This window comes from Oncorhynchus clarkii, chromosome 2, assembly GCF_045791955.1.
Source record: "Oncorhynchus clarkii lewisi isolate Uvic-CL-2024 chromosome 2, UVic_Ocla_1.0, whole genome shotgun sequence".
NCBI lineage: Eukaryota > Metazoa > Chordata > Actinopteri > Salmoniformes > Salmonidae > Oncorhynchus > Oncorhynchus clarkii.
In genome coordinates this window covers 82,843,880-82,861,439 of record NC_092148.1, presented here as the reverse complement: position 1 = coordinate 82,861,439, position 17,560 = coordinate 82,843,880, and the positions used below count along the sequence as shown (strand labels likewise).

At 44.6% G+C, this 17,560-nt stretch overlaps 1 protein-coding gene across 4 annotated transcripts; it reads right to left on the bottom strand.

Annotated features, from left to right (window-relative positions):
- Positions 1 to 4,466: 4,466 nt before the first annotated feature.
- Positions 4,467 to 17,458, bottom strand: LOC139375064 (fibroblast growth factor receptor substrate 2-like). 4 transcript variants are annotated; one of them, XM_071116469.1, is made up of 7 exons: positions 17,378 to 17,458; positions 16,456 to 16,555; positions 16,222 to 16,313; positions 15,794 to 15,980; positions 14,417 to 14,536; positions 13,517 to 13,680; positions 4,467 to 6,138 (listed from the first exon to the last, which is right to left on the bottom strand). In XM_071116469.1, exons 3-7 carry the CDS (start codon positions 16,285 to 16,287, stop codon positions 4,996 to 4,998), a joined length of 1,680 nt encoding a protein of 559 aa, XP_070972570.1. In that variant the 5' UTR covers positions 16,288 to 16,313; positions 16,456 to 16,555; positions 17,378 to 17,458; the 3' UTR covers positions 4,467 to 4,995. The 4 variants fall into 4 exon arrangements, with proteins under 4 accessions (XP_070972570.1, XP_070972590.1, XP_070972579.1 ...); XM_071116489.1 differs by having other exon boundaries at positions 17,095 to 17,378; XM_071116478.1 differs by lacking the exon at positions 17,378 to 17,458 and adding an exon at positions 16,821 to 17,042.
- Positions 17,459 to 17,560: the final 102 nt, after the last annotated feature.

Sequence of the window (17,560 nt, the reverse complement as noted above, 5' to 3'; positions counted from 1 at the left end):
CGTCTGGGTTAGGGGAGGGCTTGACCGAGGGGGGGCTTTACTTGGCCTCGCCCTAGCGACTCCTTGTGGCGGTCCGGATGCCTCCCAGGCTGACTCCGGTTGTCCGTTGAATGGCGTTTCCTCCGACACATTGTTGCAGCTGGCTTCCGGGTTAAGCGGGCAGGTGTTAAGGAGCGCGGTTAGGTGGGTCCTGTTTCGGAGGACGCATGGCTCCACCTTTACCTCTCCAGAGCCCGTTGGACTTGCAGCGACGAGACAATATCAAAATTGGGGTGGAAAATATTTTTGGGTGCCAGCTCAACTCTTTCAATCAAATGTGAGGTGCTACTAACTCAACTGGGTAGTTTGCTTGTCTGTAAAGAGAAGGGTGGGCTGTAAGTTGATCCTGCTGCTCTGATTGGATAGAGCAAAGGTGTATTTCTGTGTCTAGTCACTCCATAATTACACCCCATTACTTCTCTGATATTTCTGTCTGATCCTTTAGATTGCTGCTATCAATGTGCATAATATCTAACAAGTTGGGTGAGGGTGGGGAAAAATATTAACTACCGTTGTGCATTGACAGAGTGACAGCAAAATTAAGGACGCTAATCTGCAGCTTTTTTGGTCTATAAACATGCAGGGAGGTATTTTTACCTCTTTAGGCATATTAAAACATTTAGTATCCAATCTGACTATCAACTGTCGGATAAGATCAAGACTATGGCCAGGTTGGCACACCCGGGTCCAGGGTGTCTGGGATGATGGTGTTTATCGTTCACTGTTGCTTGCTTAGAAGTGAGCATAGAAGGCATTTAGCTCATGTCGCTGTGCAGCTCATTGAATGCTGGTAGTTTTTGCTTGTAAACAGGAATCAGAAGGATGGAATTATGGTCAGATTTGCCAAATGGAGGGCGAGAAGGAGCTTTGTATGCGTTTGTGGAGTAAAGGTGATGTAGGTTTTTTTTTTTGCCTCTAGTTGCACAAGTGACATGCTGGTAGAAATGAGGGGTGACTGATATCAGTATATCTGCATTAAAATCACCGGCCGCTAGTACTGCCACCCCTGGATGAGCATGTTCTTGTTTGCTTATGGCTCCTATACAGCTCGTTGAGTGTGGTCTTAGTGCCAGCATCAGTTTGGTGGTAAATAGACAGTTACGAAAAATAGATGAAAACCGTTGGTAAATAGTATGGTCATAGCTTATGAGGTATTGCCGTCCCTGGAAGGGGTGCGTCACCTGAGTGGGTTGATTCACTGATGTGGTCGTCCTGTCTGGGTTGGCGCCCCCCCCCTTGGGTTGTGCCATGGCGGAGGGCTTTGTGGGCTATACTCAGCCTTGTCTCAAGATGGTAAGTTGGTGGTTGAAGATATCCCTCTAGTGGTGTGGGAGCTGTGCTTTGGCAAAGTGGGTGGGGTTATATCCTTCCTGTTTGGCCCTGTCCGGGGGTGTCTCCTGTCTCAGCCTCCAGTATTTATGCTGCAGTAGTTTGTCGGGGGGCTAGGGTCAGTTTGTTATATCTGGAGTACTTCTCCTGTCCTATTCGGTGGCCTGTGTGAATCTAAGTGTGCGTTATTCTCTCCTTCTTTCTCTCTCTCTCAGAGGACCTGAGCCCTAGGACCATGCCCCAGGACTACCTGACATGATGACTCCTTGCTGTCCCTAGTCCACCTGACCGTGCTGCTGCTCCAGTTTCAACTGTTCTGCCTTATTATTATTATTCGACCATGCTGGTCATTTATGAACATTTGAACATCTTGGCCATGTTCTGTTATAATCACCACCCAGCACAGCCAGAAGAGGACTGGCCACCCCACATAACCTGGTTCCTCTCTAGGTTTCTTCCTAGGTTTTGGCCTTTCTAGGGAGTTTTTCCTAGCCACCGTGCTTCTACACCTGCATTGCTTGCTGTTTGGGGTTTTAGGCTGGGTTTCTGTACAGCACTTTGAGATCACAGCTGATGTACGAAGGGCTGTATAAATAAATTTGATTTTGATTTGATATTCCAGCTCAGGCGGCAACACCTAGACTTCCTTAATGGAGAGTACGCACCAGCCTTCTTGAGCTTACCCGACGCTGCCGTTGTCCTGCCAATGTATAAAAAAAACAGCTAGAATATTATCCATGTCCTTGTTCAACCAATTTTCTGAGAAATAAAGGATATTAGTTCTTCAGGTCCCGTTGCTAGGAGTCGAACAGAGGGTAGAGGAGTTTCCTGATCCTGGTTGCAGAATACAGAGTTTATACCTCCCCATATTGACTGATACCATTCAATTCAATATTTTTTTTTAACTCAGTAAATTTTGTCTTGTAAAATGTTCATGCAGAATACCAGGACTCTTTCCATTCAGAGAAATCAGTATCCAGACTGGACTTCATCTTGCAAGTGTACTGGTGCCATACATGTTTCTCTGAACACACACACTTTGTCTTAAATAAAAACTGGGTAAATAATTGTCATTTAGTTTAAGGTTGAATTGATTTGCATCAAAGAAAACTGATAAAATAAACTGTGAGCAGGTTTTAGAAGAGCTGAAATAAACACCTCATCACAAAAAAACTAGATACAAAAATAAAAGGTTAGTTAAAACACACTAATCAAATGACCTGAAACAATCACAAAATAAACATGTTTTGTTTAAATGTGTGTGTGAGTTGGGCTATATGAAGGAGATTACTAAGTAGTTTGGTTCAGCAGGCTGACCCAGTCTTTGCTTGAAGTTATTGAGGGATGATGATGTTTTGGCAATGTGAAAATAAGAATTCCAGAGTATGGTTGGTAACCCCAGTGTCTGATTAGAGAATTGACTACACGAGGTGCGGCAGTGGGGGGTGAATGTTATCGCAGTGTCTTGTGTTATATAGGGAATGGAAATGTCCCTTAATGTAATCCACCAACCCTCAATTATAAACATAGCTCGAGAAATAACGTAATCTTATTTGGATGCTAGACTGATTGGCTCCAGATTCGATTGGTTTCAGGCCGGTGGCGCAGTTATACTATGGAACCAACTGTGACATGTTGGAGTTTGTTGTTAGTTAGTACACTGTTGTGGTCATACATTAGTTAGCTAGTACCACCAGCTGCATTCAATATTTATTTGTGCCCAAGACATGGATTGCACCTCGGAGGATAATGTAATAGTGCCATGGAAATACGATGACACTGCTAAATAATTAGTATAAAACAACTTTACTTTAGAGAAGTTGCCATTGACGTTAGTTGCTAGCAAAATAAATAAATAGCTAAAATATGGTGGTCCCTCAATTTTAGTAAACTGGGTAAAGTTATAATGCATCTAAAGTCAATCTGGCAACATCACAATCACGACAAAAAGGGTGTCCTACTAATGATTTGCCTTCTTTTGAAACGTTTGTTTTTCCAAGCCAAATCGGAGTGGTATTGAGGCAGAATAACGTTCGTCAGCTAGTTAGCAATAATGACCATCAGTCTATGGTGTAGCTACATGTATATAGTACTCACCACCACTGGGGACCAACGAACTCCAACCACATATTCCGCATGATATAGCTTCCTTCTCAGGGCACTCACACTAGTGGTGCGGGTCAGCTGCTTGTTCACCTACACCCGCGCAAATGCTAATAATGAGCGGTCCGGGGGTGTCCCAAACTCCGTTTTAAAGGACTTTGTCAAAAATGACCCCAGTTACTAATACATGTTTCTGGTCGTTTTCAAATCGATTAGTTGGTTTTTAGGGGCAGTAGCTCTTAAAAGCTTGCTGAAGTGTTACAAATAGCGTAATAGCAATGTAAAGGTCATTTCCAATTGAGCAGACATATGCAGCGTTGACGTTAAATGCAGAAACATTGCTTTGAAGTTTCCATCACACTAACGTCGAACTTCCGCGATACATATCGAACAGAGCCCTAAACGTCATATTGTAAAAAACATATTTTTTAAAGGCACCCTGTTGTGCCTAGCTCCTTCACTATTGGTGACATCTTGAACAATCAGTTGGCTAGTGAGTTGACTGGCTCAATTTTCTTTTGTGATGGGACAGCTCCACTATAAATACCCACAAAAAGAACCTTGTCGCTAAAGAATATCATAAATTGAAGGGCTGACAGCCAAATTAGAACTGCACAGATATCAGATGACATAATCTGATTTGTTCAAATAGAATTAACAAGAGGGATATCGAACCACATCCTGTCATTTACACAACGACTCATACCCAATACCAAGTCTCAAAACTGCATCAAAACTTGGGTTGCGTTCCCCGCTCCGACGCTGCGTGCATCAACCAATGGTGGCGTGCCGTCGTGCACCAGATTGTTAGAACCTATGTGTTTTACCAATACGTAAAATACCTATCCGGGCGTTATAAGATCTGGCATACGTCAGCAATGCCTAGACAGAGAAACATGCCGTATATTCATATCGAGTTTAGTACTAGAATCAGTGCTAGGTCATCTAGGACTAGGGGGGGAGGGGGGGGGCAATTGATGGGTTGAATACATTAAAACAGAACAGACATTTATTGTGCCAGGATCTAGTGTACATAGTCAGAAACATGTAGTGTACCATGTAATCCTCAGATACTGAAATTACAACAGCAATGCATGTAGTGAATCATATCATTCAAAATGGCTAAATGGAATGCTTTGTTCAAAAATTCTGATTTGTACCAAAGGGGGGGGGGGGGGGGGGGGGGGGGGGGGGTGAGGAGGAATGCAGTCCAGTCTTATTAACATAATAAACAACCCAAATGCACTGAAGAATGAGTGAAGGAGAAGAGGTATTATATTACCATAGGAATAAATTGGTATATCGCAAGTAAGTACCTACTTTGGTAACCAACCACACACAACAGAAAGTCTGTTTAAATCTCATTTAAGACCGATTTCTGGAGTCTCTTTGAATACATTTCCAATGTCTCCATGGCCTGTGTTTATTAAGAAAGTCCCCTGTGTAGACTGCCTTCACATTTTTTTCATATTTTTTTTCTAAAGGGGTTCATAGTAGAAAAAGGTGCAAGGAGGATCCGTTCAGTCAGACAGTGCTTTTGGTGGGCAGCTCTGTGCTATTGTGCCGCGTTTTCCTCGACGTTCCGTCGTCGCGCGGCCGAGCCTTCTGCAGGCTTGACATGGCGGCGGTGCGCTCGATGTCAATGAAGGCGTAGAGCTCGGTGCGGCGCGTGGGGGTGGTAGGTGGCAGCGGCGAGGTAGGGGTGCGGGGTGTGTGGGGATTGCTGGTGTCTGAGGAGGCACCCTTGGCAGCTGCGGATGAAGAGGTGGTGGTAGATTCCATCTCCACCTCGATGTAGTTGAGCGTCTTGGGAGGCTCCTGGCACAGCAGCCCCAACGGCCGGCGGAAGTCAAAGTTGAAGATGGTGGGTCCGTCGGTGCGGCGGCGTACCATGTCGGGGGCACAGCGGGCGCTGAGAGGAGCCGTCACATTCTCTGTGTTGACGTAGTTGTGGGAGGGTTCCATGGCCGAAAGAGAGGGGTAGGCTGACAGGGGGTGGGAGTAGGAGTGGTGGTGGTGGTTGTAGCCGTTGAGGGATGGCGTCTTCAGCCCCCCCTGGCCGCCTCCATTGTTCTCCACCTCCTCGTTGCTGGGCTTGCGGGTCTCCCAAACGGGCGGCAGAGCCGGGAGGTTCTCATAGTCCAAGAGGGCCGTGCGTCGCTGGGCTGAGTTGTTGACATTCTGCAGGGTGTCGGGGGGCGTGCGTTGGAGGCGGGGGGCTGTTATTGGGGCAGTAACCCCGACAGAGGTGCCGTTGGAGTGTGTGTGGGGCGGCTGAGACTGGCCCTCCAGTAGGGCTGGGGCCTCTGTGGCACAGTGTGTGTCGGTGTGGCTGTTTGTCTCCCCCTCTCCGAGATCTGGGGACTCTGGGTCCTCCTCTGCCTCCTCTCCATCTCCACCCCCAGTAGACTGCTTCCCCTTGGCCATCTTCTTCTGCACAGGGGTGGGTCCCAGCACGAAGCGCACCCCCAGGGGCTCGAGCAGTACCTGGGGCTCTTCCTGGAGCTGGGGCATGGGGGGCAGAGGCTCTGGTCTGGCTACCCGTGGAGGGGGGGGTGTAGGGGAACACTGGGACTGGCCTGAGTCGGGGCTGTCCAGGGGGGCTGGAACAGTCAGAGGGCTAGGCTGGTCATCCAGCAGACCTGTGGTGTTCACATAGGTGTGGATCTGTAGACGGATCAGGAGACGGGGTTAATATAACATTGTCATCACACCAACTCGGCAGCTTTTACATATTACCCATCAATGTCACAGTGGATGTTCTCTTTAGTCTAGGACAGGGTTCTCAATTTAAATGAACATTATTTTGGCCAAGGGATCCATGGAATAAGTTTAGTGGGTGTAATACAACACAATGTAATCAGAGTCCAACATTATGGCCGGGGCCAGTAAAAACAATAACATTTTAACATTCCAGTTCCACATTTACCTGCTCTGTCGCAGTCCACCATTGAAGACTAGTTTACACATGAAAAAGTCATGCTATTTGTATTTTAACAATATGATTGGTTACAGCCTCGAGTCTTCTTGGGTATGACGCTACAAGCTTGGCACACCTGTATTTGGGGAGTTTCTCCCATTCTCCCATTGGGGAGTTTCTCCCATTCTTCTCTGCAGATCCTCTCAAGCTGCATCTGTACTTTGCTCGGTCCCTGCCTCTGAAAAATATCTCCATAGCATGATGCTGCCACCACCATGCTTCACCGTAGAGATGGTGCCAGGTTTCCTCTAGACATGACGCTTGGCATTCAGGCCAAAGAGTTCAATCTTCGATTCCTAAGACCAGAGAATCTCCAAGTGGGCTGTCACGTGCCTTTTACTGAGGAGTGGCTTCCGTCTGGCCACTTTACCATAAAGGCCTGATTGGTGGAGTGCTGCAGAGATGGTTGTTCTACTGGAAGGTTCTCCCATTTCCACAGAGGAACTCTGAAGCTCTGTCAGTGACCATCGGGTTCTTGGTCACCTCCCTGACAAAGGCCCTTCTCCCACAATTGCTCAGTTTGGCAGGGCGGCCAGCTCTAGGAAGATTATTTCGGACATTCCAAACATCTTCCATTTAAAAATGATAGGGGCCCCTGTGTTCTTGGGGACCTTCAATGCGGCAGAATTATTTTGGTACCCTTCCCCAGATCTGTGCCTCAATACAATCCTGTCTCGGAGCTCTACAGACAATTCCTTTGACCTCATAGATCGGTTTTTGCTGACATGCACTGTCAACTGTGGGACCTTATATCGACAAGTGTATGCCTTTCCAAATCATGTCCAATAGATTGAATTTCCCACAGGTGGATTCCAATCAGGTTGTAGAAACATACTTTCCGAATGCACTGAGTCATTATAACCAAATCTAGCCTATTAATAGATTAATAGAGAGAGGCCCTGCATTTAAAAACTAAACCCTGTCTGCAACAACAAAAAATGTCTCTGCCCCATGACAAAATGTATAGAACGCAGGAAATTAGCTTGAAAACTGTTTTTTTTATGCTCTGGTGCAGGCCTTTAAAATGTTCCTTCCCATGGCCCGAGCCTTGGTTGGTCCAGCCACGCACTGCCGGAGTCATAGTAAAACTCCTTATATGCCATTTTTATCTAACACAAGTTGTGTGTTGATTTTGAGAGGGTCCCTGTTGAATTTTCTTTCACAAAAAGGTACCCCCAGACACAAAAGGTTTGAGAACCCCTGGTCTAGGAGACAAAATGTGCTCTGCCAAACAACTCAAACATTTTTATTGAGAGGTCTTGTTTCATCTACACTGTGCACAAAACATTAGGAACATCAGTTCTTTCCATGACAGACTGACCAGGGGAATCCAGGTGATCCCTTAGTGATGTCACTTGTTAAATCCACTTCAATCAGTGTAGACGAAGGGGAGGAGACAGGTTAAAGAAGGATTTGTAAGACTTGAGACATGGACTGTGTGTATGCCATTCAGAGGGGAATGGGCCAGACAAAATATTTAAGTGCCTTTGAACGGGGTATGGTAGTAGGTGCCAAGCGCACCAGTTTGAGTGTGTCAAGAACTTCAACACAGATGGGGTTTGTCACGCTCAACAGTTTCCCATGTGTATCAAGAATGGTCCACCACCCAAAGGACATCCAACCAACCTGACACAACTTTGGGAAGCATTGGCGTCAACATGGGCCAGCATCTCTGTGGAACACTTGACACCATGTAAAATCCATGCCCAGACGAATTGAGGCTGTTGTGAGGGCAAAAGGGGGTGCAACACAATATAAGGAAGATGGTCCTAATGTTTTGTACACTCAGTATATAAAGCTATAGGGGCTGGAGTATTTCAGTGTGCTGGCCTTATTCTATTCCCTCAGATGTTAATGTGTTTGAAGGAAGTTTTCTGCCATTACATGTTTTTTGCGGGCTGCCTAAGTGTTATTTCAGGTCGCTTAAGTCCAAACAGTGTAACAAAAATAATAAATCAATGACTAAATCCAGCTATAAAGTATGCAGAAAGATAATGAAAAAGATATATTTTTTACAATATCTTTGAGAATAAAAAGGGGCTCCTGAGTGGTGCAGCGGTGTAAGGCACTGTATCTCAATACTAGAGGCGTCACTACAGACCCTGGATCGATTCCAGACTACCACACCCGGCTGAGATTGGCTCAACGTCGTTAGGGGTCATTATTTATTTTTTTTGTAATTTTTTTATTTAACCTTTATTTAACCAGGTAGGCCAGTTGAGAACAAGTTCTCATTTACAACTGCAACCTGGCCAAGATAAAGCAAAGCAGTGAGACAAAAACAACAGAGTTACACATGGAATAAACAGACGTACAGTCAATTACACAATAGAAAAATCAATCTATATACAGTGTGTGCAAATGTAGTAAGATTAGGGAAATAAGGCAATAAATAGGCCATAGTGGCGAAATAATTACAATTTAGCATTAAGACTAGAATGATAGATGTGCAAGTGGAGATAATGGGGTGCAAAAGAGCAAAAATAAATAACAATATGGGGATGAGGTAGTTGGGTGTGCTATTTAAAGATGGGCTGTCTACAGGTGCAGTGATCGGTAAGCCGCTATGACAGCTGATTATTAAATTATTAGTGAGGGAGATAAGTCTCCAGCTTCAGTGATTTTTGCAATTCGTTCCAGTCATTGGCAACAGAGAACTGGAAGGAAAGGAGGCCAAAGTAGGAGTTGGGGGATGACCAGTGAAATAAACCTGCTGGAGCACGTGCTACGGGTGGGAGTTGCTATGGTGACATAAGGCGGGGCTTAACCTAGCAAAGACTTATAGATGACCTGCGACCAGTGGGTTTGGCGACGAATATGAAGTGAGGGCCAGTCAACGAGAGCATACAGGTCGCAGTGGTGGGTAGTATATGGGGCTTTGGTGACAAAACAGATGGCACTGTGATAAACTACATCCAATTAGCTGAGTAGAGTGTTGGAGGCTATTTTGTAAATGACATCGCCGAAGTCAAGGATCGGTAGGATTTTTACGAGGGTAGCAGCAGCAAGAGCGACATCATTGATATACACAGAGACAATAGTCGGCCCGAGAATTTAACCCTGCCGCACCCCCATAGAGACTGCCAGAGGTCTGGACAACAGGCCCTCCGATTTGACACACTGAACTCTGAGAAGTAGTTGGTGAACCAGGCGAGGCAGTCATTTGAGAAACCAAGGCTGTTGAGTCTGCCGATAAGAATGCGGTGATTGACAGAGTCGAAAGCCTTGGCCAGGGTGATGTATACGGCTGCACAGTATCGTCTTCTATCGATGGCGGTTATATCATTTAGGATATTGAGCGCAGCTGCTGTGCACCCAAGACCAGCTCGGAAACCAGATTGCATAACGGAGAAGGTATGGTGGGATTCGAAATGGTCGGTGATCTGTTTTGTTAACTTGGCTTTCGAAGACTTCAGAAAGGCAGGACAGGATGGATATACAGTTGAAGTCAGAAGTTTACACACACCTTAGCCAAATACATTTAAACTCAGTTTTTCACAATTCCTGACATTTAATTGCAGTAAAAATGCCCTGTCTTAGGCCAGTTAGGATCACCACTTATTTTAAGAATGTGAAAAGAATAATAGTACAGAAAATTTATTTCAGCTTTTATTTCTTTCACCACATTCCCAGTGGGTCAGAAGTTTACATACTAAAAACGAATTTAGTGTAGCATTGACTTTAAAATAGTCTAACTTGGGTCAAATGTTTCAGGTAGCCTTCCACAAGCTTCCCACAATAATTTGGGTGAATTTTGGCCCTTTCCACCTGATAGAGCTGGTGTAACAGTCAGGTTTGTAGGCCTCCTTGCTCGCACACACTTTTTCAGTTCTGCCCACACATTTTCTATAGGATGAGGACAGGGCTTTGTGATGGCCACTCCAATACCTTGACTTTTTTGTCCTTAAGCCATTTTGCAACAACTTTGGAAGTATGCTTGGGGTCATTGTCCATTTGGAAGACCCATTTGCGACCAAGCTTTAACTGATGTGTTGCTTCAATATATCCACATCATTTTCCTCCCTCATGATGCCATCTATTTTGTGAAGTGCACCAGTCCCTCATGCAGCAAAGCACCCTCACAACATGATGCTGCCACCCCCATTCTTCACGGTTGGGATGGTGTTCTTCGGCTTGCAAGCCTCCCCTTTTTCCTCCAAACATAACGATGGTCATTATGGCCAAAATTCATCAGACCAGAGGTCATTTCTCCAAAAAGTACAATCCTTGTCCCCATGTGCAGTTGCAAACCATAGTCTTGCTTTTTTATGGTGGTTTTGGAGCAGTGGCTTCTACCTTGCTGAGCGGCCTTTCAGGTTATGTCGATATAGGACTCGTTTTACTGTGGATATAGATACTTTTGTACCCGTTTCCTCCAGCATCTTCACAAGGGCCTTTGCTGTTGTTCTGGGATTAATTTGCACTTTTCACACCAAAGTACGTTCATCTCTAGGAGACAGAACGTGTCTCCTCCCTGAGCGGTATGACGGCTGCGTGGTCCCATGGTGTTTATACTTACTATTGTTTGTACAGATTAACGTGGTACCGTCAGGAATTTAGAAATTGCCCTCAAGGATGAGACTTGTGGAAGTCTACAATATGTTTTTCTGAGATCTTGGCTGATTTTTTTTGATTTTCCCATGATGTCAAGCAAAGAGGCACTGAGTTTGAAGGTAGGCCTTGAAATACATCAACAAGTACACCTCCAATTGACTCAAATTATGTCAATTCGTCTATCAGAAGCATCTAAAGCCATGACATCATTTTCTGGAATTTTCCAAGCTGTTTAAAGGCAGTCAACTTAGTGTATGTAAACTTCTGACCCACTGGAATTGTGATACTTTGAATTATAAGTGAAATAATCTCTCTAAACAATTGTTGGAAAAATTACTTGTAGATGTTCTAACCGATTTGCCAAAACTATATTTTGTTCACAAAACAATTGTGGAGTGGTTGAAAAATGAGTTTTAATGACTCCAACTTAAGTGTATGTAAACTTTCGACTTAAACTGTAGGTCTATAACAGTTTGGGTCTAGAGTTTCTCCCCCTTTGAAGAGGGGGATGACAGCTTTCCAATCTCTAGGGATCTCAGATCTCAAAGTGAGGTTGAACAGGATAGTAATTGCGGCTGCAACAATTGCGGAGGATAATTTTAGAAAGAGAGGGTTCAGATTGTCTAGCCCAGATGATTTGTAGGGGTCCACATCTTGCAGCTCTTTCAGAACATCAGCTATCTGGATTTGGGTGAAGGAAAAGCAGGTGGGGGCTTGTGCAAGTTGCTGTTGGCCGGGGCAGGGGTAGCCAGGTGGAAAGCATGGTCAGCCCTAGAAAAATGCTTATTGAAATTCTCGATTATCGTGGATTTATCGGTGATGATATTGCTTCCTAGCCTCAGTGCAGTGGGAAGCTGGGAGGAGGTGTTCTTATTCTCCATTGACTTTACAGTGTCCCAGAACATTTTGGAGTTTGTGCTGCAGGACGCTAATTTCTGTTTGAAAAAGCTAGCCTTTGCTTTCGGGTTGACGGAGTGTGCTAAAGCAGTGAGTAAAACAAACTTAGGGAGGAGGCTTCTGATGTTAACATGCATGAAACCAAGGCTTTTACAGTTACAGAAGTCAACAAATGATAGCGCCTTGGGAATAGGTGTGGTACTGGGGTCTACAGGGCCTGGGTTAACCTCTACATCACCAGAGGAACAGAGGAGGAGTAGGATAAGGATACAGCTAAAGGCTATAAGAACTGGTCATCTAATGCATTGGGAACAGATAATAAAAGGAGCAGATTTCTGGGCGTGGTAGAATAGATTCAGGGCATAATGTACAGACAAGGGTATGGTAAAATGGAGGTAAAGTACAGTGGAGGTAAACCTAGGCATTGAGTGACGATGAGAGAGGTTTCGTCTCTGGTGGGACCAGTTAAGCCTGGTGAGGTCTCTGCATGTGTGGGTGGTGGGACAAAAGAGCTATCTAAGGCAAGGTGAGCGGGACTGATTGCTCTGTTGATCAGGAGAACTAAGACAGCAATGGTTAAATGACGATGAATGGGCAGAGCGGGTCAGTTAGGTACATACAGGACCTGAATTCGAGGCTAGGGCCGACAGAAACAAAATGGGGTACCATGAAGATGGGTCTTTGGCGACATCGCAAAGGAAAAGCCCGTTGAGACCACATCGGGCGACCACGTCATCAGACGAGTCGTGATGGAACGGCGGGGCTCCGCGTCACCAACAAAGGGTCCAGCACAATTGGCAAAAGAGGGATTGTTGCCCTAGAATTAGCTGGTATATGGGCCTAGCTCGTGGCTAGCTCAAGGCTAACTGGTGCTTGCTTCGGGACAGAGGCGTTAGCTAACAGTAGCCACTTGGTAGCAGTTAGCTAGTTGCAATGATCTGGTGTAATGATCCAGAGTGGCAGGAATCCTGTGATGTGGCAGGGAGAAGCAGTCCGATATGCTCTGGGTTGATATTGCACTGTGCAGACTGGCATGTATTGTCTGAGCTAAAGCTGGTGGTGTCCGGGCTAAAAGGTGTCTCCACCTTTTAGCCGTGGCTAACAAAGACTAGTAGCTAGTTAGCTGACGGAGGTTTCAGTTATAAGGAATAAAAATAGCAGATCCGTACCATATTGGGTGAGGCGGGTTGCAGGAAAGTATATTTTGTTCATAGATAGAAAGTGAGATTAAAATGTATACGAGGGAGAGAAAAAGCCAATAACAACACACAACCGACTGCTACGCCATTTTGGAATGTAGAATTGTAAATAAGAATTTGTTCTTAACTGACTTTCCTAGTTAAATAAAAGGTTAAAAAAAAAAAGATTTGAAAATTTGAATTTAGCAGTATAGATTTAGTTATGCTTGAGCAAAAGAACACAGCATTAGCCATGGCAAAATGCATAGAATTGCAGGAAATAAGTTTACAAATGCAATAATGTATTTACACCGCCAAGATGGCGGCCTCTAAAATGTTCTTTAAAATTCAGACACACCTGCCAAGCCCCCGACCTCCACCTAAGCCTCCTTTATCCAGAAAAAATATATAGTTTGGTGTTGAGTTGCTCTCTTACCGCATCATCAGCCACGAGCAGGGGGTGTGAGGACTCCTCTCCCACCGAGGGCAGGCGGGTGCTGGCCACAGACGGGTGGCGCGTGGAGGGGTGCGAGGGGGTGTCGCCCACCGAAGGGATCCGGGTGACACCATTGGGCACAGTGGGGACAGAGTAGCCCAGAGCTAGATAGACATAGAGAAGGGAAGAACTGGGGGGAGTCAGTGGGGACAATGTCCCAGAGACTATTTGGAACAGGCCATTTCTTTCTTGACAAGCTAAACAAAAGAATAGGTAGCCTAAACTTTTCAACTATAGTAGATTGACATATTCTAGTGATTGGCGGCAGGGTAGCCTAGTGGTTAGAGCATTGGACTAGTAACCGGAAGGTTGCAAGTTCAAATCCCCCAGCTGACAAGTTACAAATCTGTCGTTTTGCCCCTGAACAAGGCAGACGAACCCACTGTTCCTAGGCCGTCATTGAAAATAAGAATTTGTTCTTAACTGACTTGCCTAGTTAAATAAAAGGTAAACTGTAAATATATTTTTTAAATTGGCTGAGGAAAAGTAAATGTGGACAGTTATTCTAACATGTTCAAAGAGCACATCAGAATTGGGTAAGAAGGACCAGACCGCACATTGTTGCATCCTAGACTTGCATGTTCTGTTAATATGAATTACCTTATTCTAAATGCGATTTCTGCCATTCTGAGCACTGGGGGGGGGGGGGGGGGGGGGGATACCCTAATCAGGTTACGCACCCAATGCAGGTCCTGTACATGTCTCAAATGTCCGGCAACATGGAAATCATATATATTTCCGTGTTGTATATATGGCAATGGGCATTTCAGGTCATTGCAAGTATGGGAAGAAGTATTCATAATTGGGCCAGTTCTAGTTGTAGGATGAATAAGGTCTTACCAGACTGATGGTTGGCCTCCAGCACGGCCTCCTCCACCACACTGATGCTGTGGCTGTGCATTACCTCCTGCAGCATATTGAAGATCTCCTCTGCCCGCACACACTTGAAGGCAAAGATCCCTAAAAACACACAAACAAATGCAAAGACAAGAAACAAATAAAACACAGTCAAACTGCAGTCAAAACTGTGAAATTGCAGTCAAAAAACAACCCAGGAATCACATATGGGCGCACGACCGCAATACAGACAAATGAGACGCACAACCACTATCAGCACTGCTTAGACCATGTTTACAAAAGGTTTGTACATTTCGGGTCTTCGAACCTATGCCCTTGTCTACCTTGTGATCACTGATCTAAATGGACTAGGTAGGGGAATGCAACAGAGTGGTAGAGATAAAGGACAAGAAAAAGATAGCAAAATATCAATAAGGAACACATTCTTTATCCCTTTACTAGGTAGCAGTTGTGGAATTGTTAGGTTAGATTACTCGTTGGTTATTACTGCATTGTCGGAACTAGAAGCACAAGCATTTCGCTACACTCGCATTAACACCTGCTAACCATGTGTATGTGTGACAAATAAAATTTGATTTGAACTTCCATAAGTACAGCATAACAATAGAGACAAACTAACTAACACTGCATAATGCACAAAGAGAAAACACAGAACACACAGCTATGCTCTACTTGTGCAACAAAACAAACAAAAAAACTCCCTCTCACAGCACAACACCACACAGAGTCAGACACATGCATCAATACTGTAACCACAGAAATAGAATCACTAAAATGGACATCCAATCCATACTTAAGTCAACGATGCCATAATGATTATATTTCTGACTAATATTTCTGGTAATCACAGTAGTATGTCATTCATCATCACAGCATGAGGTGCGAACACAAGGAGTGTGACTTACCGGAACCCATAGTAACCACCCCCCCTGTCACAACCCCCACCCCTCCCTCTCTCTCACCACCAGTCCTCATCCTTTTGAAAGCATGGATGGAGTCCAAAAATAACCACACAGACATATGTGTCATTTGGCATTGCAGCATAATCAATGACAGGTCCAAGTCAATATGTCAACAACAAAGCTGATGTTGTTGGGGCCTAATGGACCTAGTTGCAGATGTGATTCAATGTATTCTGATGTTTACCATGGTTCATGTTAGATCCACAACACTGTGTATAACATTTTCAACATTATTACACCGTTGTATGTATACTCCTGTCCAGGCAGCTGAGGCACCACATACGTTAGTTAGCTTTGGAGTGACATATGCTGAGAATGGTTGTTGAAAATTACAAAATCAACGAATAAAATAAGTTAAAACGATATTTGTTTGGAATGGAAATCTCTATTGGTTGACCTGGTCCCGTCTTGCAGCGGTGGCCGCTCTCGAATGAGAAGAGGTTGGAGTCGTAGCCATAGCGACGCAGGCACATGTAAGGCCACCTAACATCGTCACGGCGATGGGTGTGGAGGACCAGCTCGGCCTCTGTCAGCTCCATCACGCCCGAGCCCAGCTCGTTCCCATCATCATCCACATTTATCACCTGGCAACAGAACAATAACTTTAGACAACACGTTGTGTCAGTCAACACAAACATGTCTACACTGCAATGCACTGAAGATGGTATTCATTGTGAAAACAATATTTCCCATTAATTCAGGTGGGAAGTCCACAGACTGTTTTTTACATGTTGCGAAATCTGTCATACCTAGAATTTGGGTTGACTTAGCTCGGCAATGGCCCACCATTGAAGTAGGATTGTTGTAACAGATCAAGAGACCAACCTTAAATTTGGTTTGATGATTATCTGGGATTGACTCCTTCTCTGGACAGCTCAAGCAGCTTCCCATGGCTTCTTCAGAGCACCATCTGATGTCTGGGGGATAAGGAATGTGAAACCATTAGAACCAGTGTCGGAGAAAGTGAATGAACATCATGGAGTTGTAGTTAGCTACATGTGATTGATGTGAAAGAGACAAAGTGACAAACTCTTTATTAACAGAGGGTTTCTGTCTTACCTAGATCCAGCCACCAGTATCCCTGGTTCTTTCCTCCGAGGCTGAGGAGGAGCAGTCATGATGCTTTATCTGCTATGCCAACATAAAATGTGGGCCTGCCCTGCACACATTTAGTTTACTGTCAGCCAAGTTAGGTAGCTAGCTGGACGAATACCTTTGACAACTGATGATCTAGCAAGCTAGTGTGTGATACAATTGGAGTTAGCTAGCTAGTTAGCTTTTGTGTCTTCCAAGTTTTAAAAGAAAATGTAACGTTCGCTAGCTAGGAAAGCTAATTAGCTAGCTACGGTGGCTAACTCCATTGTAGTAGCATGGGCCAAAGCTTTTTTAAATGAGATCAGATTACAAGGTTTTGACTTAGTTACCTTATTGATATGAAACGGTATGACTAATATAATTGTTAATTTAGCGATAGTATCTTCATCTATTGGTTAGACGTGGTGTGGACAAACTAGCGTAGCACCTTCATGTGTAGCTTTCTGGCTAACTAGTTAGCTAGCTCTCCGGACTCGTGAGGACGGTGGTTAAGTCCTAACTTTACTAGCCAAGATAACTAACGTTAGCTTGCTAATTAGTAATTGGTCAAAAACTAAGATGAATCAAATGCATCTCTTTGTTAATACATTAACGGATACATACGAGTCCCTGGCAAATGGATGGGGTAGTTCTTCCAAACGTTTCAGACACAAACGATCGCAACCAAGCTAGCTAGCTCTGCTATAGCATATTAAGCTAGCGTTAGCCTGTTGTGTTAGCTCAACTCCACCATCCTTCCTCTGGGTTGCTAAAGCGCCAAAAAAAACAATCACAACTTCTTCCAAAGGTGGCTACCATTCTTGTTTTCGAACGCAAATTGATGTAATTCCATGTATAATCCTTTATGTCTCGATATAGAGTGGAACAATAAAATAAGCTATTTTACCTTAGTCGCACCGTCTTTTAGCTAACGTTATGTATGTAGCAAGCTAGCTGGCCAGCTACATCACAGCAACTTGGCTAAACTTCCGAGAGTTTGAAGCAATCATTTTCGATGTGGTGAACTGCGCACGCGCGGGGATGGGGTTTGTTACTCTTGGTGGCATCCCACCAAATCATGACTCCAGCA